This window comes from Ovis aries, chromosome 20 (assembly GCF_016772045.2).
Source record: "Ovis aries strain OAR_USU_Benz2616 breed Rambouillet chromosome 20, ARS-UI_Ramb_v3.0, whole genome shotgun sequence".
NCBI lineage: Eukaryota > Metazoa > Chordata > Mammalia > Artiodactyla > Bovidae > Ovis > Ovis aries.
The window spans coordinates 2964212-2990926 of record NC_056073.1 but is presented as its reverse complement, the minus strand read 5'-3'; the positions used below and the strand labels follow the sequence as shown (position 1 = coordinate 2990926).

Sequence of the window (26715 nt, the reverse complement as noted above, 5' to 3'; positions counted from 1 at the left end):
TTTTATAGTTTCTGGTCTTACATTTAGATCTTTAATCCACTTTGAGTTTATTTTTGTGTATGGTGTTAGAAAGTCTTTTACAGGTGATTGACAGTTTCCCCAGCACCACTTGTTAAAGAGATTGTCTTTTCTCCATTGTATATTTTTGCCTCCTTTGTCAAAGATAAGGTGTCCATAGGTGTGTGAATTTATCTCTGGGCTTTTTATTTTGTTCCATTGATATATATTTTATCTTTGTGCTAGTATCATACTGTCTTGGTGACTGTAGCTTTGTAGTACAGTCTGAAGTCTGGAAGGTTAATTCCTCCAGTTCCATTCTTCTTTCTCAAGATTGTTTTGGCTAGTTGAGGTTTTTTTCTATTTCCATACAAATTGTGAAATTATTTGTTCTAGTTCTGTGAAAAATACCTTTGGTATCTTGACAGGGATTGCATTGAATGTATAGATTGCTTTGGGTAATATACTCATTTTCACTATATTGAGTCTTCCAATCCATGACAGTAGTTTATTTCTCTATCTATTTGTGTAATCTTTGATTTCTTTCACCAGTATTTTATTGTTTTCTATATATAGGTCTTGGAGAAGGCAGTGGCACCCCACTCCAGTACTCTTGCCTGGAAAATCCCATGGACAGAGGAGCCTGGTGGGCTGCAGTCCATAGGGTCGCTAAGAGTCAGACACGACTGAGCAACTTCACTTTTACTTTTCACTTTCATGCATTGGAGAAGGAAATGGCAACCCACTCCAGTGTTCTTTCCTGGAGAATCCCAGGGATGGTGGGAGCCTTGTGGGCTGCCGTCTATGGGGTCACACAGAGTTGGACACGACTGAAGCGACTTAGCAGCAGTAGCAGCAGCATATATAGGTCTTTTGTTTATTTAGGTAAATTTATTCCTAAGTATTTTATTCTTTTTCTTGCAATGGTGAATGGGGTTGTTTCCTTAATTTCTCTTTCTGTTTTTTTCACTGTCAGTGTATAGGAATGTAAGGGGTTTTATGCTTTCTGGTCTTACATTAAAGTCTTTAACCCATTTTCAGTTTTTTTTTTTTTTATGTGGTGTTAGAAAATGGCCATTTCATTCTTTTGTATGTAGTTGTCCAGTTTTCCCAACACCATTTATTGAAGAGACTGTCTTTCCCCTGTTGTAAATTCTTGGCTCCTTTGTAGTAAATTAATTGATCAGAAAAGTGTGGGCTTATTTCTGGACTCTGCATTCTGTTCTGCTGATCTGTTTGTTTTTGTGGCAGTACCATATTATTTTGATTACTGTAGCTTTGTAGTACAGTTGGAAATCAGGAGCATGATATTCATTCCAATTTTTTTTTTTCTTTCTCAAGATTGCTTTGGCTATTTGGGTTCTTTTGTGACTCCACACAAATGTTAGGGCTTATTCTAGTTAGGACTGTTTAGGACTGTTCTAGTTCTGTGAAAAATGCTATTCTTGGCATTTTGGTATTTTTTGGTATTTAGTATTTTGATAGGGATTGCATTGACTATAGATTTTTGGGAGTATTATGAACATTTTAATAATATTTATTCTTTCATTCCATGATCATCTAATGTATTTCCAATTGCTTATGTTGTCTTCACTTTCATCACTGTCTTACTGTTTTCAGAGTACAGGTCTTTAGCCTCATGGGTTAAATTTATTTCCAGATATTATCTTTATTTTGATGCAAAATGGGATTTGCCTAATTTCTTTTTCTGATAGTTATTAGTGTGCAGAAAAGTGTTAGACTCCTGAGACTCCAGTCTCAATTCAAATTATATGCCAGAGTTAAACCAAAACATCTTTGTTGTTCAACTGCTAAGTCATGTCCAACTCTTTGTAACCCCACAGACTATAGCATGCAAGGCTCCTCTGTCCTTCACTACCTCCCAGAGTTTGCTCAGACTCATATCCATTGAGTCGGTGATGCCATCCAGCCATCTAATCCTCTTCCTTCTCCTCCTGCCTTCAATCTTTCCCAGCAGCAGGGTCTTTTCCAATGAGTCAGCTCTTCGCTTCAGGTGACCAAAGTTTTGGAGCCTCAGCATCAGTCCTTCCAGTGAATACTCAGGGTTGATTTCCTTTAGGATTGACTGGGTTGATCTCCTTGCAGTCCAAGGGACTCTCAAGAGTCTTTTCCAGCACCATAGTTCAAAAACAGCAGCTCTTTGGTGCTCAACCTTCTTTATGGTTCAGCTCTCACATCTGTACATAACTACTGTAAAAACCATAGCTTTACTGTACGGACCTTTGTCAGCAAAGTGATGTCTCTGCTTTTGTTAGTACAGTGGTGAGTATCCTTGCCTGTCACTCAGGAGACTGGGGTTTGATTCCCCAATGGGGAGGCAACATGCCTTTTGGGCTTCTCTGGTGACTCAGACAGTAGAGAATCCGCCTGCAATGTAGGAGACCCAGGTTCGATCCCTGGATTAGGAAGATGCCCTGGAGAAGGGAATCACAACCCATTCCAGTATTCTTGCCCATAGAATTTCATGGACAGAGAGAGGAGTCTTGTGGACTACTATCCATAGGGGTTGCAAAGAGTTGGACACGACTGAGCGACTAACACTAACTAACTAGGTTTGTCATAGCTTTTCTTCCAAGGACCAAGCGTCTTAATATCATGGCTGCAGTCACCACCCACAGTGATTTTGGACCCAAGAAAATAAAATCTGTCATAGTTTCCATTGTTTCCCCATCTATTTGCCATGAAGTGACGGGACCAGATGGGACTGGATGCCATGATCTTGGTTTTTTGAATGTTGAGTTTTAAGCCAGCTTTTTCACTCTCCTCTTTCACCTCCATCAAGACTCTCTTTAGTTCCTCTTCACTTTCTGCCATTAGGGTCATGTTATCTGCATATCTGAGGTTATTGATGTTTTTCCTGGCAATTTTGATTTCAGCCTGGCATTTTGCATGGCATACTCTGTATAAGTTAAATAAGAGGGTGACAATATATAGTCTTGACATACTCTTTTCCCAGTTTTGAATTAGTGGTGGTGAAGTATTAGTGGTGCTTATATTGCTGTGGAATTTGTTCAGTTAAAATCCCAGATATTATTATGACAAACATCTGTATGTTCAGAGTTCCCTAACTCTTTGCTGCTGTAATAAGTGATTGTAAAAGAGACGTGATTGATTAATACATTTGGTGTCAACTTTAGTATTGCCAGATCCTGTGAAAACCATTTGGGCAAAAAAAAAAAAAAATCCATAGAGTCGCTTATGATTATCCCCATTAATGGTGGGAAGAACAGGCATGTATATTAACTTTTTATATAATTTAAAATTAGTAAGTATTCTTTGCACATATTTGAAGTATTTTTGTATTTAAACTGGAAATCACTTAATAAAGATTATCATGAAGATGTACAAATTTCTTGTTCCCTTTTGCCGTGTCTCCCCTGTCAGTTTCTTACTTTATCAGTTATTTTTCTGTTTTGACTTTCCTTGGCACTGTCTGTCCCTGTATATTCTAGAAGCAACACAGACACATAAGCTATTGTGACTTTGCTTGAGAGCATATTGAATCTGCAGGTTAATTTGAGGAGAATTGGTATAGTATTATTTATTCTGGTGCATGTTTATATGTCTCTCTGTTATTTAGGTTTTCTCCGGTTTTCTTCAGTTAGGTTTTATAGTTTTTTTTCTGGGGCCTTACATATTCTTTGTTAAATTTATTTTGTTACTAGTTTTAATCTTGTTATGAATGGTTCAGTTCAGTTAGTTGCTCAGTCGTGTCCGACTCTTTGCGATGCCATGGATGGCAGCATGCCAGGCCTCCCTGTCCATCACCAACTCCCGGAGAGTACTCAAACTTGTGTCCCTTGAATTGGTGATGCCATCCAACCATCTCATCTTCTGTCATCCCCTTCTCCTCCTGACTTCAGTCTTTCCCAGCATCAGGGTCTTTTCTAATGAGTCAGTTCTTCGCATCAGGTGGCCAAAGTATTGGAGTTTCAGCTTCAGCATCAGTCCTTCCAGTGAATATTCAGGACTGATCTCTTTTGGTTTTACCAATCTGGTTTCCATTCATGGAGCCTTGTTTCCTTGTGTGTTTGTTTTCTCTGTGTGCTAGAGATTGTATTTGGAGGAGTGTACTGAGCTTTAGGAGAATTGTATCTTTGTTTGGAAAGGTTTTTATTTGCTCCTTTCATTAGTCTGTGGGTGCAGCTGGTCAGGATACTGTTTATTTCCATCCAGAATCTGAGATCCCTGGATGCTGTGCTGAAGATCCTTACCGAGACTGATTAGCTTCCGGTGCCCCCTCCTCACTCCTCCTGGGTTTAAGAGAGAAGAGACAGTCTACCCGTTGTGGTAGAATCACTTTGAAGTTGCTTCACCAGAATTAGCCAATATAAAAGCCTCTCTTTCTCTCATAATTTTTTTTTGGCCTCACTGTGAGGTTTGCAGGTCTCAGTTCCCTGACCAGGGGTTGAACACGAGGCCGTGGCAGGGAAAGCGCCGCGTCTTCAGCACTAGGCCACCCGTCTGATACTCTCTTTTTATCTCTGCCACTTTGTCAAGTCACTTTTTACACTTTCTCATTCATGCAGATATCATTATCCTTGTCTTTTATAATCCTCACACAGTGATTATGTATGTACTTTATGAATCTTTTTGTTTTTGCTCATGAAGTGATGTTTTGCTGTTTGCTTTGTTGTAGAATACAGTGTGCTTGGTACAGTATTTGTAAACGTGTTTGCAGAAATCCTTTGAGGCATGCTGCAGATGTCCTTTGCTCACAGAGGATTTGAGCTTCTGTCAGGTGTCTGGGGCCTTTGAATCAGGGATGACCTTAAAACAAGTTCAATGCTTGGGATTTCTCTAATGACCTGCAGTGTTAGAGCAGGAGCCTCTCTTATTAATGATATCCCACCTTAAGAGGGCCCAACTCTATGTACTAATCTTCTGTGCCTAAAAGAAGATGCGTTAACATTTTCTGTCAGTGTACTTTCTCTGATTTCTGTGAGAAGCTGATCTGAATAGGATGATTTGCTTTGCTTAAACATCACATTGTACTGTACTTTCACTAAACACCTGTTCTGGGCATTTAGGCTTTTAAAAATTATTATAAACAGCATTGTGATAAAAGAAAATTTCCCAATTTGTGTATTTGTTCTCTTATTAAGATTAATTCTAGAAGTGAAATTGTTAGCATCAGTGTATTTTAAAACTTATTTATGTGTATTGTCAAAGTACCGTATGCAAGGATTGTCCCAACCCTGTGGATTTTAATGTTTTCCATTTTAATAGGTAGAAAATAATATCACATTGTTATTTTAATTTACTTTCATTATTTTCAGTTATATGAATCTTGGCTTTGCTTTACTTTTGGGTTATTAGTTTTTATGCCCTACTACCTTGGGGTTTATTGAGAGTAACTCAGATGTCACATGATACAAATATTTCCCACAGTTTATCATTTATAATTTATCTTCATTTGTAGATCTTTTCTTTTTCTGTATAGAAGTTTACAATTTTTATCTTGTCATATCCATCAGTGTTATTTTTCAAAGCCATAATTAGTCAGCGATAGTAGACTGTAGTTGTTCTTACAAAAACTAGTGTTTTATTTAAATTTGAAATTGTTTTATGTGGCTAGAAAATTCCACTTAGTTCAAATAGGTATTTTAATAAATTAACATAACTCCACATTGAGGTAATGTTCATTTTTTTGTTTGTATTACCTTAATTTTTATTATAATTTCTTTTGTTTCATACTATAATACTTTCTGTTTCTCTGCTACTGTTCTTTTGGTATGTGTCCTCAGAAATTGGCAGAGTAGGAATTTGAAAGTATATTGAATTTGAGTTTTCGTCCATATTTTGGTTTCATTAATGATTATAAAATCACCTAGTAATTGTATTAGGAATGATTTGAGATATCAGGGTTTCAAGAGTTTTAAAAAAGTATAGAATCTTCGCTAGAACAGGAAGTACTTTATTGAAACTGAATGCAGAGTTTTAATTTTTAAATGACATATGTTTCCTTCTAGATAAGTGATGAAGAAAAGGCTCTCCGAGAACAGGATATTGTGGCTTCATCGCCCAGCTTGGGTGGGGCTCCGTCGGGTCTGGAGTCAGTCTATAAGGTAGGTGCACTGTTAGAGCACTTCCGAGGGTCCATGCTGCTTAACTGGTGCATTTGTGAAGCCTCTGGGGCGCAGCCTTGCCCCTCCTGCTCTGAGGTTGTTTTTACCCGCTGCTGTGCTCAAGGCTGCGCTGCAGCAACACTGGGTCTTGCCTGGGTGCTGAACTACTTGCGGCCAAGCTCTCCTCCCTGTGTGCAGTCTTGCCTCTCACATGCAGGGTGGTGGCAGGGGATGCGTTTCTCATGGGGCAGCGATGCTAAAGAGCCCCCAGGGTTTCTACCCCTCAGCGGTGTTCTGGACCTGGCAAGCGTCATGACATGTACTGAAGGCTCAGTCTCACGAGAAAAGAGCCTCTGCTGGAGCCGCCTGTTCAGACTTCCTGCTCCAGTCCTTCCCAGGATTATGGAAATAAACCCTCTTCCTGCCTCCTTGTGTCCTGTGTCACCCCACACGGAGCTGCGTCACTGCTGCTTTTTGCGGCTGCGGGACTGCCACGTGGGTCCGCCTTGTTGCTTCAACCAAGCGGTGAATGGTTTCAGGGCAGGAACTGTATGGTAGATGTAGAAATGTGTAAACGAATCAGAAACTGTCTGCAAAAACACATGATCTGATTATTGTGTGGTGTCATTGAATACACTGAAGAATTATGGCCATACACATTTAACTCTTCCAAAAAACTTGAGCCAGTAGGTTATATGGGGAGTCTTTTCTCTTTTTTTGTTTTAACCTAATTTTTTACCTCATTTTTAAGAAGTAGAAAAACTATTGAAGAGTAAGGATGACTTTTTTCAACTTATTAATACTGTTAAAATTTTATGGTAGTTTATAAGACTTTAAAAAATGTAAGTAGAATAGGAAAACAATAGAATGGGAAAGACTAGAGATCTCTTCAAGAAAATTAAAAGATACCAAGGGAACATTTCATGGAAAGATTAGTTCAATAAAGGACAGAAATGATATGACCGTGACAGAAGCAGAAGATATTAAGGAGAGGTGGCAAGAATACACAGAAGAATTGTACAAAAAAGATCTTCAAGCTGGTTTTAGAAAAGGTAGAGGAACCAGAGATTAAATTGCCAACATCTGCTGGATCATCGAAAAAGCAAGAGAATTCCAGAAAAACATCTATTTCTGCTTTATTGACTATGCCAAAGCCTTTGACTGTGTGGACCACAATAAATTGTGGAAAATTCTTCAAGAGATGGGAATACCAGACCACCTGACCTACCTCTTGAGAAACCTGTATGCAGATCAGGAAGCAACAGTTAGAACTGGACATGGAACAACAGACTGGTTCCAAATAGGAAAAGGAGTACATCAAGGCTGAATATTGTCACCCTGCTTATTTAACTTATATGCAGAGTACATCATGAGAAACACTGGGCTGGAAGAAGCACAAGCTGGAATCACGATTGCCAGAAGAAATATCAATAACCTCAGATATGCAGATGACACCACCCTTATGGCAGAAAGTGAAGAGGAACTAAAGAGCCTCTTGATGAAAGTGAAAGAGGAGAGTGAAAAAGTTGGCTTAAAGCTCAACATTCAGAAAACGAAGATCATGGCATCTGGTCCCATCACTTCATGGGAAATAGATGGGGAAACAGTGAGAGACTTTATTTTTCTGGGCTCCAAAATCACTGTAGATGGTGATTGCAGCCGTGAAATTAAAAGATGCTTGCTCCTTGGAAGAAAAGCAATGCCCAGCCTAGACAGGATATTAAAAAGCAGAGACATTACTTTGCCAACAAAGGTCTGTCAAGGCTATGGTTTTTCCAGGGGTCATGTATAGATGTGAGAGTTGGACTGTGAAGAAAGCTGAGTGCCGAAGAATTGATGCTTTTGAACTGTGGTGTTGGAAAAGACTCTTGAGAGTCTCCTTGGACTGCAGGGAGGTCCAACCAGGCCATCCTAAAGGAGATCAGTCCTGGGTGTTTGTTGGAAGGTCTGATGCTGAAGCTGAAAGTCCAATACTTTGGCCACCTCATGCGAAGAGCTGACTCATTTGAAAAGACCCTGATGCTGGGAAAGATTAAGGGCAGAAGGAGAAGGGGACGACAGAGGATGAGATGGTTGGATGGCATCACCGATTCAATGGACATTAGTTTGGGTGGGCTCTGGGAGTTGGTGATGGACAGGGAGTCCTGGTGTGCTGCGATTCACGGGGTCACAAAGAGTCGGACACGACTGAGCGACCGAACTGAACTGAACTGAAATAGAATAGTATTCAGTTAAAAAAAAAATGTTTATTGGCAAATAATTATTTTAAAGGCAAAGCTGGACATTTATTATTATTTCCTTTTCTTAGTATTGAGATTAACTTTTCTAATATATTCCTGTGGAGAAAGAGTGGGTGGAAACATAGGTGAAGAAATTTGGAACCACTTTACTTACTAGCAGTTTTTAGCACTGAGCATACTGTATATACATTGGATTCTACTTGATGCAGAAAATATGTTGTATGAGGGCAGTGTGATGTACTTAGAGGGCTTGAGCTTAGAGTTTGAAATTCTAGTGACTATAATTTGTAAATTGATAAGAATAGAAATAATCCATTCTAACTTGGCTTATCCATTTTTGAAAGATCTACTCTGAAGCAAAACCTTTTTTGGCCTGCCACTCCTTCCTAATGCTGTTGTTTACTCACAGGGAGTACAAATTGATCTTGCTTTTTTGTTGTTTGTTTTTGATCTGCTGGCACTGATGACTTTTTCAAAGGAGGCATTTTGTTTAGATTCCTTAGTGATGAAGGAGAATTTTGTAATGACTTATTTTCCATGTTCCACTCTGAATTCAGATCCCTTTTGCTGAAGCTTTGGATTTATTCCGAGGAAGGAAAGTCTATTTGGAAAATGGCTTTGCTTATGTACCACACAAGGATATTGTCGCGATCGTCCTGAATGAGTTTAGAACCAAGCTGTCTAAGGCTTTGGCTGTAAGTATTTAGTTTCCATATTCACTTCATTTCCATATGTTCATGTTTGCAATTACATACTCTCGATTGATTTGTTCTGTACTTCTTAAGAAGTAATATAATTATTATAATGATACTGAGATTGCTTGTGTTATTTATAGAACTCCTAAGTTTTAATTTTTTTAAGGATTTATTTTATTGAAGTGTAGTTGATTTACCGTGTTCTGTTAATTTTGCTCTTCAGCAAAATGACTCAGTTATGCATATATATATATTCTTTGTTTTGTTCCTTTCCACTGTAGTTGATCACAGGATATTGACTATAGTTCCCTGTGCTATACAGTAAGACCTAGATATTTATCTATTCTATATGTAATAGTGTGTGTCTGATAATCCCGAACTCCCGATCCATCTCTCCTCCTTGGTGATCACAAGTCTATTCTCTATATCTGTGAATCTGTTTCTGTTTCGTTTGTTGTTGTTCAGTTGCTCAGTATTGTCCAACCTTTGCAACCTGTGGACTGCAGCATGCCAGCCTTCCCTGTCCTTTACTATCTCCTGAACTTTGCTCAAATTAATTTCCATTGAGTTGGTGATGCCATTCAACCATCTCATCCTCTGTCATCCCCTTCTCCTCCTGCCCTCAGTCTTTCTCAGCATCAGGGTCTTTTCCAGTGAGTCAGCTCTTCGCATCAGGTGACAAAAATTTTGGAGCCTCAGCATCAGTTCTTCCAATGAACACTCAGGGTTGATTTCCTTTAGGATTGACTGGTTTGATCTCCTTGCAGTCCAAGGGACTCTCAAGAGTCTTCTTTAGCATCACAGTTCAAAAGCATCAGTTCTTCAATGCTCAGCCTTCTTTATGGTCCAACTCTCACATGCATACATCCCTACTGGAAAAATCATAGCTATGACTATATGGACTATTGTTGGCAAACTGATGTCTGCTTTTTAATATGTTGTCTAAGTTTGTCACAGCTTTTCTTCCAAGGAGCAAGCGTCTTTTAATTTCATGGCTGCAGTCATTGTCTGCAGTGATTTTGGAGCCCAAGAAAATAATGTTTGTCACTGTTTCCATTGTTTCTCCATCTATTTACCATGAAATTGTGGGACTGGATGCCATGATCTTTGTTTTTTGAATGTTGAGTTTTAAGGCAGCTTTTTCACTCTCCTTTTTCTCTTTCTTCACGATGTTCTATTTATCCTCTTTACTTTCTGCCATAAGGGTGGTGTCATCTGCATGTCTGAGATTATTGATATTTCTCCTGGCAATCTTGATTCCAGCTTGTGATTCATCCAGCCAAGCATTTCACATAATATACTCGGCATAAAAGTTAAATATGCAGAGTGACAATATACAATCTTGGTGTACTCCTTTCCCAGTTTTGAAACAGTTCATTTTTCCATGTCTGGTTCTAACTGTTGCTTCTGAATACAGATTTTCCAGGAGGCAGGTAAGGTCGTCTGGTAGTCCTATCTCTTTAACAATTTTTCAGTTTGTTGTGATCCATACACTCAAAGGCTTTAGCATAGTCAGTGAGGCAGAAGTAGATGTTTTTCTGGAATTCTCTTGCTTTTCCTATGATTTAGCAGAGGTTGGCAATTTGATCTCTTGTTCTTCTGCCTTTTCTAAATCCAGCTTGAACGTCTGGAAGTGCTTGGTTCACATATTGTTGAAGCCTAGCTTGAAGGATTTTGAGCATTACTTTGCTAGCATGTGAAATGGGTGCAATTGTGGGCTTCCCTGGTGGCTCAGAGGGTAGAGTGTCTGCCTGCAGTACGGGAGACTCGGGTTCAATCCCTGTGTCGGGAAGATCCCCTGGAGAAGGAAATGGCAACCCACTCCAGTACTCTTGCCTGGAAAATTCCATGGACAGAGGAGCCTGGTAGGATATAGTCCATGGGGTCTCGAAGAGTGGACACGACTGAGCGACTTTACTTTCACTTTCACTTGAACATTCTTTGGCTTTGACCTAGATGAGTTCATTTGTGTTATATTTTAGATTCCACATATAAATGATGTCACGTGATATTTGTCTTTTTCTTTCTCATCTGTAGCAGCCATCCATGTTGTTGCAAGTGGCATTATTTCATATATATGTTTTTAATGACTGAGTGGTATTTCATTGTATATGCATAGCACATTTTCTTTATCCATTCCTCTGTCAGTAAACATTGAGGTTGTTTCTATCTCTAAGCTACTGTAAATAAGTGATGCTATGAATATAGGGGTGCATAGATCGTTTTGAATTAAGATAGATCTTTTTCTGGGTATATACCTAGAGGGGGTTTGCTGGATCATAAGGCAATGCTATTTTAAATTTTCTGAGGAAACTCCGTGCTGTTTTTCATAGTGGCTGTACCAACTTACATTCCCACGAATGATTCCCTTTTCTCCACACCCTCTTCAGTATTTGTTGTTTTTTTAGACTTTTTAAATGATGGGTATTCTGACTGATTTGAGGTGATAACCTCACTCTAGTTTTGATTCACATTTCTCTAGTAATTAGTGATGTTGAGCATCTTTTCATGTGCTTCTTGGCTATCTGTTTGTATTCTTTGGAGAAATGTCTGTTTGGATAGTCTGCCCATTTTTTGATTGGGTTACTTGCTTTTTTTTTTTTTGTTATTGTTATTGAGTGGTATGAGCGGTTTATATTTTGGAAATTAAGTCCTTCTTCATTGCATCATTTGCAAATATTTTCTCCCAGCCAGTCCATTGGTTGCATTTCTGTTTTGTTTATGGTTTCCTTTACTATGCTAAAGTTTATAAGGGTGATTAGGTCCCATTAGTTTATTTTTAGTTTTATTTCTATGACATTGGGAGGCTAACCTAAAAACTGAAAACAGTGGTACAGTTTATGTCAACGAATGTTTTGCCTGTGTTCCATTCTAAGAGTTTCTTGTTGTCATGTCTTATATTTAAATCTTTGAGTAGATTTTTATTTGTTTCTCAGTTCAGTTCAGTCGCTCAGTCGTGTCTGACTCTTTGCGACCTCATGAGTCGCAGCACACCAGGCCTCCCTATCCATCACCAACTCCCAGAGTTCACTCAAACTCATGTCCATCGAGTCAGTGATGCCATCCAGCCATCTCATCCTCTGTCGTCCCCTTTTCCTGCCCGCAGTCCCTTCTAGCATCAGGGTCTTTTCCAGTGAGTCAACTCTTTGCATGAGGTGGTGAAAGTACTGGAGTTTCAGCTTCAGCATCAGTCCTTCCAATAAATATTCAGGACTGATTTCCTTTAGGATAGACTGGTTTGATCTCCTTGCAGCCAAAGGGACTCTCAAGAGTCTTCTCCAACACCATAGTTCAAAAGCATCAATTCTTCGGCACTCAGCTTTCTTCACAGTCCAATTCATGGTTAATTTTGTCATTTTTTCTTTCTTCTGATAATGTTGATGGTGAGATGACTAATTTTGTGAGCAATCTCTGTTTCTTCAAGGTTGTGCCTTTTTTCCCTTGGAGATGGATGTCGTGTATGTCCGTTAACAGTTAGTGGTGCCTGTGGTAAATAAAACCCATAGATTTCTGTTCTAAATTGGAATTTTGTGTCAGTAGAGGGCAATGTAGAAGAAAGTCTTTATATTTAAGTACTAAAAGCAGTGCTAGGTTAACACTGCTGGGTGAAATTGTTAAACAAGTACCATAATCAGTGCTTTTTAAGAGACTTGTTAAAAACAGACACTTAAGCGATCATATCTTAAAAATACACACATTTTTCAGTGGTATTGTCTGTTAATCTGAGTCTGGTTTTCTTTTGTACTTTTTTTGGGTACTTTTTGAGTGCTTAATGTCTAGTACATAACTTCAAAGTTAAATGCTGTCACTGTTGTCTCACATGCTAGCAAAGTAATGCTCAAAATTCTCCAAGCCAGGCTTCAACAGTACATGAACTGTCAAATTCCAGATGTTGAAGCTGAATTTAGAAAAAGCAGAGGAACCAGAGATCAAATTGCCAACATTCATTGGATCATTGAAAAAGCAAGAGAGTTCCAGAAAAACATACTTCTGCCTCACTGACTATGCCAAAGCCTTTGACTGTATGGGTCACAACCAGTTGTGGAACATTCTTCAAGAGATGGGAATACCAGACTACCTTCCCTGTCTCCTGAGAAATCGATATGCAGGTCAAGAAGCAACAGAACTGGACTTGGAACAACCAGCTGGTTCCAAATTGGGAAAGGAATACGTCAAGGCTGTATATTGTGACCCTGCTTATTTAACTTATATGCAGAGTACATCATGAGAAATGCTGGGCTGGATGAATCACAAGCTGGAATGAAAATTGCCAGGAGAAATAACAATAAGCTCAGATATGCAGATGACACCACCCTTATGGAAGAAATCGAAGAAGAACTAAAGAGCCTCTTGATGAAAGTGGAAGAAGAGAGTGAAAAAGCTGCCTGAAAACTAAACATTCAAAAAACAAAGATCATGACATCTGGTCCCATCACCTCATGGCGAATAGATGGGGAAACAATGGAAACTGTGACGGGCTTTATTTTCTTGGGCTCCAAAATCACTGCAGGTGATAACTGCAGCCATGAAATTAAAAGATGCTTGCTTCTTGGGAGAAAAACTGTGACCAACCTAGACCAACATACTAAAAAGCAGAGACATTACTTTACTGACAAAGGTCCGTCTAGTCAAAGCTATGGTTTTTCCAGTGGTGATGTATGGATGTGAGACTTGGACTATAAAGAAACCTGAGCACTGGGGAATTGATGCTTTTGAACTGTTGTGTTGGGGAAGACTCTTGAGAGTCCCTTGGACTGCAAGGAAATTCAACCAGTCCATCCTCAAGGAAATCAGTCCTGAATGTTCATCGGAAGGACTGATGTTGAAGTTGAAACTCCAATACTTTGGTCACCTGATGTGGAGAACTGACTCACTGGAAAAGACTCTGATGCTGGGAAAGATTGAAGGCAAGAGGAGAAAGGGATGACAGGGGATGAGGTAGTTGGATGGCATCACCGACTCTGTGGATTTGAGTTTGAACAAGCTCCGGGAGGTGGTGATGCACAGGGCAGCCTAGTGTGTTGCAGTCCATGGGGTCTCAGAGTCAGATACGAGTGAGCGACTGAACTGAACTGAATGTCTAGTACATAGCTTCAAAGTTGTGTCGCTTTTTTTAAGCTTTACTGATTACAATATAAGCAAATGCCAACCTTTCCTTTTGAATTAAAACTTACATTATTTTCTGGTATAAATAATTTTGTTTCCTGACCCTGGGGTTACCTGCACCTATACAGTTTAGCTATATCAGCATTTGGAAACACTAAAATACTAACTTTGTATTAAATGAGGCCATTTATGAAATCACATAGCATATTGGGTGCTCTTCCTCTCCTTCCTCCTATGTGTATCTGTGTGTGTGTTTTGTCGTCAGTAAAGTTATGTTCTCAAACAGTTTCTGTTTTATAAAATAATTTTATTCGTTTGTTTTTGGCTGTGCTGGGTCTTCATTGCTGTGTGGACTTTTCTCTTGTTGTCGGGCCTGGGCTTCTCATTGCACGGTGTCTTGTTGTGGAGCACAGGTTCTGGGGTGTGCAGGCTTCAGCTGTTGGCGTGAGGGCTCAGTGGTTGCGGCTCCTGACCACTCAGGCATCAGCTCAGCAGTTGTGGTGGACTGGCTTAGTTGCTCCGGGCCATGTGGGTTCTTCCTGGGTCAGGGATTGAACCTGTGCCTCCTGCATTGGCAGGCAGATTCTTTACCACTAGGAGTCACCAAGGAAGCTCCTTAAGTAGTTTCTTGATGGTTTACTAGCAATTTCTACTGTGACTTACCCTGCATCATCATGTACTTACAGATAAGGGCTGTGCCTTTCACAGCTGAAAGTCTCTCTGGAGACACTGATGTCTGTCTATTGACTGGCTGCCCCCTTCTTTTATTATGATTGGTTTTGTTCTTTCTCTCTCTCTCTCTAGCAACATTTTGGGCAGCACTTCTTTGTGTGAGGCAGGTGTCTAATTTCTAGGACATTGGGCATCTCTAGCTGTCATCCACTAAATGCCAATACTGGCCTTCTAGCCCTATGACAGCCAGAAATACCACCATGAATTTCAGGAAGCTTGTGGTGCCACCTTGAACTGATCATGGCTATTTCCTTCTTGTTTCCAAATTGTGCATGTGAGACAGTGCAGTTCTGACTGAAAATATGAGAAGTTGTTGAGGGGAGCTTTTGAAAAACGTTTTCCTTGCTGATAAAAATGGGCTAAAAGACCTTGTATATTTGCTGTTCAGTGTATCTTCCCAATAATCTAAAGTACACAGAAGGGTATGTGGCAATTATTTGCAAATTTTATAAATTTTTTCTTTCTGGGTAGAATATGGAGATCTAAATGTACTGAGATTAAAGATAAAACAATGAGTTCTTAAGTTAGTAATTTTTCCAACAAATTTCACTTATGCTTTGTATTTTCTTGGTAAGAAATACAGCACGTGAACTTTGAATTCGTTTCTTCTGCTGTCCTTCCTGCTCATTCATTCTTCTTCCAACATACTTTTTAAAAAGGTTAATAAATTTTTGGAATTTTGAAACAATGAGAAACTTACAGAAAAGGTACAGGTAAAGAAACAGTAACTTTTCCCCTAAACATTTGAGAGTAAGTTCTCAGTGTAAGATCTCATTATCCCCAGTACTTTAGTATGTAATTTCTATAAATAAGGATGTCTTCCCATATAATCACAAGTTTAGCTGTCAAAACAAAAGCTTAGTGCCAATACATGGCTGTCGTCTCAGACCTCGTTCAGTTTTCACTACTTGTCCCAGTCATGTCCTTTATTTCAAAAAGATCTAATGTAAATCGCAAGCACTGTTCGCTCAGGCCACATTAGTTTCCTTTGGTCTGGAAGGGGTTCTTAATTTCTCCTTTACTTATGTGACTTCGCTGTTTTTGAGCATTACAGGCTAGGTATTTGTAGAATCTTTCTCGGTTCAGATTTGTTGTTTCTGCATGTTTAGAGTATAGTTATAAATCTTGAGCAGGAATATCATAGAAGTGATGCTGTGTTCTTTTCACTGAATCCTGGCAGGTGACATATGATTTTGATTCATCCCAGTTCTGATTGTCTTTATCACAATTTATCCCAGCCAGCTGTTGAAAGGCATTTGGGTTTTGTTTTCATTCTTGTGGTTATTACTAATACTGCTACTCTGAATGTCCTACAGCATCTTTGACAGACACATTTCTGTTGGCTATATGCTTAGGAGTAGAACTGTAGGGTATAAGGTCTGTCTGTGTTTTACTTTAGTGAATTCAGGTGTATTTTAATGAATGTGTCCTGATCACCAGTGGGTTGTGGAGAGTTCTGGCCTCAGTCTGGGTTGATCTGAGTGAAACAGTGACTAGTTCCTGCAGGCAGTGCTTGGCTTTCTCCTGGTAGGTCAAGGCTGAGTCTGGTTGCGATGCTGTCCAGCGTCTGCCCTTTGTCTCGCTGTGCAGGGGAGTGGGTGGGGGGTTGTCCAGGAAGCTGTCTTGACAGCCTGGGGGCTGAAGGTGCTGGCAGGTGGCGAAGTTGCTGCTGTTAGGACTGTGCTGAAGGGGAAATTAAACCTATTGCGGTTACTGCCCTTTCCGGTGAGGAAGGTTTTGACCATGGAGTATGTAATTGCAAAAAATTGAAAATGTTCTTGAGGATGGGAAAAATTGCCCTAAAGATTTAGAAAAAGTTATTCCCTGGTTTATGCAGAGAACCAATAAAACCTTAGAACAGGGCTTGCACTGCTCACGAAGGCACAGGGTGTCCTCCCGAGGAGGTCTTGAAAGTCTGGGCAGGAGAGTAAGCTTGGTGGGTTTTCACGCTCCAGAGAATTAGCCAGAGGGAGGGAGTGGAGGTGGGGGAGAGAGAGAGAGAGAAAGAGAGAGAAAGACATGGGGACCCAAGTCTCTGGTGGAGCAGAGGTGCTTTAATGATCTTTCTGTGAGTATATATAGGCTGTTATACAAGGAATTTCTTTTGACAATGATAAAGATCAGAAAACCAAACGTATAGCAACCATTATCAAGGAAACAGGGAATTAGCAATGGTCATAAAGTCAGAAGACAATCCATATCTCAAGAAAGAGGGTCCTGATTAAGCAGTTTTGTCATAAGGAGAATGTTTACTGAAGGAAATCCACACATGCGTTTTCTTCCCAACCTCAGTCCTGGGAGCAGTGTGCTGCTCCACTGGTTTCCATTATCAGTAACTGATAAGGAACAGGATTTTTGAGAGACAGAAAACAGCATACAGGAATAATCCTGTTAAATGTTCCCTGACAGTGCTGGGGGAAGTCAAAATGGATGGGAGAGTTTTATGCCAGCTGACATCTCAAGGTGTTTAACAGCAGCTTTGACCACGTGGGTTATAATGAATCTGCCTTTTGAATGTGCTTTAAGACTGGTAAAATATGGACATTATCTTCTTGCTTGGTAAGAACTCTTTTCTCACCCCGCTGATCCTGGGAGACTCAGTTGTGGTACTGTTTCCTGCTGGAAGCCTCCCTTGCGTCCTGGAATTAAGTTGAATTGTCTCCTTTGTGTCCCCACTGCACTCTGCGCCCATTGAAATTATTCTAGGTTAGTGTTTTTCTTCTCAACTACAGTGTAAGCATTTTGAAGGTAAGGGCTTGGTCTTACTTAGACTTTTCTCTCAACATAACTTGGAGAAGGTGATGGCACCCCACTGCAGTACTCTTGCCTGGAAAGTCCCATGGACGGAGGAGCCTGGTAGGCTGCAGTCCATGGGGTCGCGAAGAGTCAGACACGGCTGAGTGACTTCACTTTCACTTTTCACTTTCATGCATTGGAGAAGGAAATGGCAACCCACTCCAGTGTTCTTGCCTGGAGAATCCCAGGGACAGGAGAGCCTGGTGGGCTGCTGTCTATGGGGTCACACAGAGTCGGACACGACTGAAGTGACTTAGCAGCAGCAGCAGGAAAAAATAGGAATAGATGTTTAGTTATTTCTTCCCCCGCTTCAGTAGATCATCCTGTGTATATTCATTTTGGAAATACTTTTATACATTTCTGGTGTTATCACTGGAGATGTGTTTTAGTGATAGGAATGTGGGACAGAGTTATTTGGGAGAGGAAGTGATTTTGGTATTTAGACGTGTTAACTGAATTGATAGGACAGTCTGGTAAATTTCAGTTGGAACTTATAAGAGTGCTTAGAGATTTGGACACAGATTTGGGAGTCACCTATGTGACTGTGAAATTTATAGCCAAGTCAGTTGATGCCGTTTCTAAGGAGTAAAGCATAAAGATTGAAGAAGACCTATTAACTAAACCGAGTATTTCAGGGAGGAGTGTGGGGTCAGGCAGGCGCACTGGATCCCACAAACGAACAAGTCCTTACAAGTGATATGTACATATCTTTCTCCATATGTATTACATTTTAGAGAATCAGGCTTTTAGCACCATCCAAAATAGGATTGAGTTGAAATTGTTTTAGTGAAGTATTCTAGGTTTTTGATAGGAAAAGTTAGATTCATTGAAAAAAGTCATATATACATATGAAAGTGCTTTAAAAATTCCAAAATGTTATAAATTTTTCAGGTGTTCATTTGAATGGGCTTGTTCATGTATAGAATAGAGTTTTAAGAGATTTTGACCTTCCCTTTTATTTCTTGCATTTTGTGTCTATGGAAATTATTGGTGGCAAAGATTTTAATGATTCATTTATTTCAAGTTTTCTTTGCTTTCTGGTTGCTAGCAGATATCAGCAGCACATAGATATAGGGTCTGTAGAGCAGGACAGGGTTTCAGAGGTGTGTGGTAATCATCTGTGTGTTACCTTGTTCTTATTCCTGACAATTAGAATCCAGACTTGAGTGCACATGTCCTGTTGTGAATGGTGGTTCTTTAGCTGTCTTTTATGAGAATCTCTCAATAAAACGTACAGGCCTCTTCACTTTGCCCATGAAAGGTTAGCCCTGTAGAGGCTGAGTGGCTTACCAAAATTCATGCAGTGGATGGGTGAAGGACTTGGGTTCTTGGCGGTGGGTGTCCCATTACTCCTGAAAGTCCCTGCCTTTTCCTCTATAGATTGTTACCTCTCCCTGGGCCCCTCTGTTGCTCTCTGATTCACCATCAGTGAGTGTTCCATGACATGTCTGACATGTAGGCTTCTCCAGGGTAGGGACTGAGCCCTATTCGACTTCATCTTCTCTGATGGCAAGCACAGTACCTTAGGAAGAGCAGGTGCTCAGGATCTGGTCAACCCTGTGAGAGCTGCATGTTTGTGTTTTCCGCAGATTTACTGAGAACAGTGAGTTAAACGAGGTGGCCCTTCAGTGTTCTGTTTATAACAGGAAAGAGTGGAGCACATCACAATGTGGGAAGGGCTGTGCGTGCAGGAATATTTCTGCAGTCTCTGTTGGGAATGTCTGTGGCCACAGTGGCCTGCTTCCCAAGAACCGCTGCAGTTGGCTGCAGGAATTACAGTTGTTACTCTTGTGATAGTTTTTCTCTGGAGTATGTAAAATGTGAGGGTATATTTTGTCTAGAAAGTTAACGATGCAGCATCAGCCAGGGTTGAACTCTCGCTTCCTTGAGAACAGCAGCTTCTCTTCTCACACTGAACTCACTCTCCAGAGGAGTTCTTGGGTTACTATTTCTGTGGTCACTTTGTATCCCCTGAGCACCCTTCCCCCTGAACTTGTTTATAAATACGCCTGTTCCTTAGATCTTTTATCATATTTATCAGTTATAATTACCCCTTTTAACACGATAGCCCAGACTGGTAGAAAATAGTATTTTTATACACTGTCTGTAGTGTCTTTCTCCACTGAGCTGCATTGCTTTCACTGACACCTGATTGCACTGAAACGCTGATTTTTTTTTTGTCCCCGTTACTCTCTTTTGACGAGGAACTATCTGAAAGTTCAGTTGCTAGGAAACAGCTGAATACAGAAATTTTTTTTGGGAGGGGAGATTGGTCCTTATAAATTCAATTCTTTGACAGCTCTACTCTTGCAGACCAAAAATTTATTCAGTCTCTACAAAGAAAGATACATACCTCTTAGTTTTCTAGTTTAGAAATTTTATACTGAGGTTGCTAGGAATGTGAATGCATTTTATTCCAGGATTGATTAAATATTGAAATGTAATTTTTAACAGTGACTGGACATTGAAAAGTAATGATTATGTGTGTATCTTTGAGTTTCAGGCTTTTTTTTTACATTTTCTGGTTCTTCATTAATGAGAAAGAATGAGGATGAGAGAGATATACATACATGACACAGAAGAATTTAAACCAAAGTAAAATATTATATTAATTAAAACAACTTTGTCTCATAGAAATAGGATTGACTATATCCTGTATTCAATCCAGATCAGCTTTTTTATCTATGACACTTAATAGTGGTATTAAAAAGAATAGTGGCCAGAAAAAGAATAAATATTAAAAAGAAGCATTTGGTTATATACACTTGGCTTTCTTTTATGACTGATTATCATTTTTGTCATAATTATTTTGTGTTTAGAAAAGATTTTTATTCTGATTCAACATAGTAACTCTGCAAGTATTCACTGCATGCCAGTCAAATGCACAGGGGCACAGGTTTGATTAAGCTTTCAGGGTGCTCAGATGGTGAGGAGGCAGCAGTGGGCAGAGACGTAAACAGTCCTCCTGTGCTGTGGTCAGGAGCAGGGCAGTGTGTCCTGTAGCACAGAAAAGAGGTGATGGGCTATGAGGGGGCTTGCAGAGAGGGCTTCAAGGGGGAGGTCAGCTCTGAGCTGAGTTTTGCAGGACCCTTTCTTGAATGTGAGCAGTCCCCTGGCTTGTCTTTTTTGGGATGGGAGGCACTGGGGATGAGGAATAAGACTGGTGTCTGTTGTCTTTGTTTGTAGGTTTGCTCTTTGTTTCTTCCTTGCCCACACCTTTGGTTAGTTTGTCTTCCCCGCCTCTCTGTTCAGGCATACTCATTCTGAATCTTCCAAGTTTCACTGCTTGCCTATTTAATTGCACACATATATCTGAGGACGTTGGCAGGGAGTGCAGAATCCATCTTCTTATTTACATGCATTGAGAATCTTGTGCCTCAGAAATAAAAATCTTATTAAGGCTTTATGTCTTAATCCAACTGACACAGAGAGAACTCTGTAATCTCAAGTAGACGGCATATGCACTAAAATTGGAATGGTGTGGAGAATGTTGTCTGAAATGTACGAGGAGAGTAATGTGTGAATTCAAAACAAATAAAAGCAGCAAATGAGAATTGTCCCACACTTGTTGGTACTAGGAAGAATTAAGGAAAGATGGAATTGAGAATCATTAAATGTATAGGTTTGGTTTCACCTGAATTTTTAAAAAGGCACTAAGAGTAGGAGTAAATGTTTTATGAGACTTGCTGTTTGTATAAAATCCATCTTATTTTTAATAACTTTGTACTTTTAGGATACGTCTTAGAACATATTAGGTGAGTTTCAGTGTTTTCAGGCCTACATTTTAAATTACTAACCTATCATAGACTTTAGTAGTATTAATATTGAAGGCACTTAAGCGCTAGTGTAGAAAAAATTATGGCTGTCCTTTGAGCACCTATGATTTTGTCCATATATAAGGCTGTATTTGTTGAGTTGCAAAGCAGTTTTGGAAACAGTGTCAGTGAGCAGCTAAATTGAGGTGTGATATTCAGAGTGATAATCTAGAAAACACAGACCTGAAAATGGAAAAAGACACAGAAATAGATTTCTTTCTCACAAACTTGGAAATAGAAGAATAACAAAGTTGGTAACAGGGATGTTACCTTCCATACCTGTTCCATCAAAAATTTCAGTTTTCACATTTACTATTACAGGCTGCAATACTAGAGAGAAGATGAAATAACATGCAGTCTTTAAGAAAGAAACAAACTAATACAATTTTGGATTTTGGCAGAGTAGCTATAATCCCAAAGAAAGGGAGTAGCAATTTGCATTTATAGGCTTTTCTAACAGTTGTAATAAGTACATTATCATTAATCCTTTGGACTCCTTTTGAGCTTTGTTTTAAATATAAGGAAGGAAGTCATCTCTACAAGGATGCTTGAAAAAAATTATATACTGAAAGTCATAGAAATTATGGCTTTCCGTGATAGATTCAGTGTTTTGTGTATTTCTAACTCATTTTTTTAAACATGTTGACCAAGGAATTTATCCTTTGGCAATATTTATCAGTTGCGGAGACTTGGATTACTGTGGAGGTGAATGGTTTGCCTTGAAATCAAACAGAGATCATTCTGTCGTTCTTGAGATTGCTCCCAAGTACTACATTTTGAATTCTTCTATTGACTGTGAGGGCTACTCCATTTCTTCTACTGGATTCTTGCTCACAGTAGTAGAAATAATGGTCATCTGAATTAAATTCATCCATTCATCACTGATTCCTAAAATGTCAATGTACTCTTGCCATTTCCTGCATGACCATGTCCAATTTACTTTGATTCATGGACCTGACATTCCAGGTTCCTGTGCAATATTGTTCTTTACAGCATCGGACTTTGCTTTCATCACCAGACACATCCACCACAGGCTGTTGTTTCTGCTTTTCCCAGCCTTTTCATTCTTTCTGGGACTATTTCTCTATTCTTCCTCAGTAGCGTATTGGATACCCAAGGGGCCCATCTTCCAGTGTCATATTGTTTTGTCTTTTCATATTGTTCATGGGGTTCTCAAGGCAAGAATGCTGAAGTGATTTTCCAAGACAGACCATTCAATATCACAGTAACCCAAGCCTATGTCTCAACCACTAATGTTGAAGAAGTCGAGCAGTGCTGTGAAGACCACCAAGACCTTCTAGAACTCATACCGAAAAAGATGTCCTTTTCATCATAGGGGATTGGAATGCAAACGTAGAAAGTCAGCAGACAACTGGAGTAACAGGCAAGTTTGGCCTTGGAATACAAAATGAAGTAGGCAAAGGCTAACAGAGTTTTGCCAAGAAAGCACACTGGTCATAGCAGACACCCTCTTCCGACAACAAAAGAGACAACTCTACTCATGGATATCACCAGATGGTCAGTACTGAAATCAGATTGATTATATTTGTTGCAGCTGAAGATGGAGAAGCTGTATACAGTCAGCAAAAAGAAGACCAGGAGCTGACTGTGGCTCAAATCATGAGCTCCTTATTGTAAAATTCAGGCTTAAATTGAAGAAAGTAGGGAGAACCACTAGACCACTCAGGTATGACCTGAATCAAATCCCTTACTGTGATACAGTGGAAGTGAGAAATAGATTCAGGGATTAGATCTGATAGACAGAGTGCCTGAAGAACTATGGACAGAGGTTCGTAACGTTGTACAGGAGGCGGTGATCAAAACCATCCCCAAGGAAAAAAATGCAAGAAGGCAAAATGGTTGTCTGAGGAGGACTTAGAAATAGCTGAGAAGAGAAGCAAAAGGCAAAGAAGAAAGGGAAAGATACACCCAGCTGAATGCAGAGTTCCAGATAATAGCAAGGAGAGGTAAGAAAGCCTTCCTAAGTGAACAGTGCAAATAGAAGAAAACAATAGAATGGGAAAGACTAGCGATCTCTTCAAGAAAATTGGAGATACCAAGGGAACATTTCATGCAAAGATAGGTACAATGAAGGACAGAAACTGTAAGGACCTAATAGAAACAGAAGACATTAAGAAAAGGTGGCAAGAATACACAGAAGAACTGTGCAGAAAGGTCTTAAATGACCCCCATACCATGATGTCTAGATCACTCACCTAGAGTGAGATCTCCTGGAGTGTGAAGTCAAGTGGACCTTAGGAGCCATTGCTACAAACAAAGGTGATGGAATTCCAGGTCAGCTCTTTCAGTTCCTAAAAGATGATGCTGTTAAAGGGCTGTACTGCATATGCCAGCAAATTTGGAAAACTCAGCAGTGGCCACAGGACTGGAAAAGTTCAGTTTTCATTTATACCCCAAAGAAGGGCAATGCCAAACTACCACACAGTTGTGCTTATTTCACATGCTAGCAAGGTAATGCTCAAAATCTTTCAAGCTAGGCTTCAACAGTATGTGAACCGAGAACTTCCAGATGTACAAGCTGGATGTACAAGATGTACAAGAAAAGGCAGGGGAACCAGAAATCAAATTGCCAACATCCATTGGATCATAGAAAAAGCAAGGCAAATATCTGCTTCACTGACTACGGTAAAGCCTTTGAGTGTATGGATCATAGCAAACTGTGGAAAATTTTTGAAGGGATGGGAATACCAGACTGCCTTAGCTGCCTGCTGAGAAACCTGAATGCAGTTCAAGAAGCAACAGATAAAACTGAACATGGAACAACAGTCTGGTCCACAATTGGGAAAGGAGTACGTCAGTGTTGTATGTTGTCACTCTGCTTATTTAACTTATAAGTAGACTGTGTCATGTGAAATGCTGGGCTGGATGAAATACCAACAACCTCAGATATGCAGATGATACCACCCTAATGGCATAAAGTAAGGAGGAACTAAAGAGCCTCTTGATGAAGGTGAGAGAAGAGAGTGAAAAAGCTGACTTAACACTCAACATTCAAATAACTAAGATCATGGCATCTGGTCCCATCACTTCATGGCAAATAGATGGGAAAAAAATGGAAACAGTGACAGGCTTTATTTTCTTGGGCTCCAAAATCACTGCAGATGGTGATTGCAGCCATGAAATTAAAAGCCGCTTGCTCCTTGGAAGAAAAGCTATGACCAAACTAGACAGCATATTAAAAAGAAGAGTTATTACTTTGCTGACACAGGTCTATATAGTCAGAGGTATGGTTTTTCCAGTGGTCATGTATGGATGTGAGAGTTGTACCATAAAGAAAGCTGAGTGCTGAAGAATTGATGTTTTTGAAGTGTGCTGCTGGAGAAGACTCTTGAGAGTCCCTTGGCCAACAAGGAGATCAAACCCTCAATCTTAAAGGAAATGAACTCTGAATATTCATTGGAAGGACCGTTGCTGAAGTTGAAGCTCCAATACTGTGGCCATCTGGTGTGAAGAGCCAACTCACTGCTAAGAACCTGATGTTGGGAAAGATTGAGGGCAGGAGCAGAAGGGGGTGACAGAATGAGATGGTTGGATGGCATCACCAACTCAATGGACATGAGTTTGAGCAAACTCCGGGAGATAATGAGGGACATGGAAACCTGCCGTGCTGCAGTCCATGGGGTTGCAAAGAGTCTGACACTGAGTGACTGAACAGCAACAATCAGTTGCATACCATGGGTTCGGCCTGAGGCAGTAAGTTACATGTGCAGGTATACACCCACCCGTGTCTTATATTTCATGTACTCATCACTTACATATTGTATGGGCTTTCAGTAACAAGTCTCTCATCCATGTTTCTTCCCAACGTTTTTTTTTTTTTTTTCCCTGTGTGGTAAAATACGTGTAACAAGATGTCATGTTTGTGTGGGGCAGTTGTATGTGGTTCTGAATGTCCTGTGAGGAGAGCCCCACGCACTGCTCTTGCTGCTGTCAAACCAGGCGTTTCTCTTTGTTTCTGGTGATGAACTACAGTTGTAGCTCTTAGTGCTTGATCGCAACCTTTCTCTTTGTTTCTGGGGCCAAATATAGTTATGATTCTTCTGTCTCACCTTGTAATTTCTACACGTGCCATTGTAAAAGTGCAAAGGACGTGAATGGTTTTTAAAAAGTCTGTGAATGTTACTTGTTATTGAACTAGCCAACAATTTGATATTTATTTTGCCTTCAATAATGTCTCAGCTTCTAAGGATACCATATGTTTGAACCCATTCTTTTATATATAAAGAAAAAAATCTGTATTAAATAGAGTTGTAAGTATCTGTTTAAAAATATGGTATGGGGCTGTACAGTTTTCATATTATAGTGTCAAACGATGGCTGTACAGTTTTCATATTATAGTGTCAAACGATTCATCTATGCTTTTGGTTCATTGTTTATTATGTTACTTAGGATACTTAAACACATTTCAGTGTGGCTTGAACATGGTTCAGTGTATACACACACACACACACACACACACACACACACACACACACACACACACACACACACACACACACACACACACACACACACACACACACACACACACACTCTTACATGCACTCGCCAGTTTTATTTTTTAAACTTTTCCCCTCATGACTCTGCTGGTTTATCACAGTGTTGTGTTAAGAAAGATTAACAGTTTTCAGGAAGATGCAACCAGGCAATAATAGGTGGTTTAATTTAGAGTAGCTTAAGCCTAATGGACAAGCCTTACCTTCCACTGAGATGATGTCTGTTGTGTTAATATGTAGTTCTTCACTAAGAAACATCCAAATGTTGATTATATTTTACCTTTGGTAGAGAACAGTGTTTGAGAATTAGGAGAAATGTGAATGCTGCAGTTCAGCACAGTACAAAACTGTTAAATCCTTTATATTCATTGAAGGCTATTTTCTCTTTCTAGGTCATTCTCTGGAAATTGTTAGAACTGCTCTGTGTGTGTGTATGTGTATGCACGCCTGTGTCCCTAAATGAACAATGTTAGTGATCTTCTTTGCTCTGTATTTGCTTTAACTGTGCCCAGTATTGCTCTTTAAGGCCATCCTTGGCATCAGAGGCATTGAAACTGACATTTTGTTAAGAAATGCCTCACAGTGGGGCCTCCTTTTCAACAGGGGCCCAATTCACTAAAGAATCCCTTATTCCTTGTTTCACAGTCTTGTTCTTTAAAGATCAGATAGACTTCTCCCATGACTATCCAACAGAAGCCATCAAACAGAATAGAAGCTATTTTAAATGA

General features: G+C 39.8%; 1 protein-coding gene across 2 annotated transcripts in view; it reads left to right on the top strand.

The window, feature by feature from the left end:
* The window catches only part of PRIM2 (DNA primase subunit 2), a 303693-nt gene that overhangs the window by 54156 nt on the left and 222822 nt on the right, over positions 1 to 26715 (top strand). For both annotated transcript variants that reach the window (XM_027959198.3, XM_042236743.2), the window contains exons 6-7: positions 5991 to 6086; positions 8884 to 9021. In XM_027959198.3, the coding sequence (XP_027814999.2) occupies positions 5991 to 6086; positions 8884 to 9021 (234 nt within the window). The remainder of the gene's footprint in view (positions 1 to 5990; positions 6087 to 8883; positions 9022 to 26715) is intronic.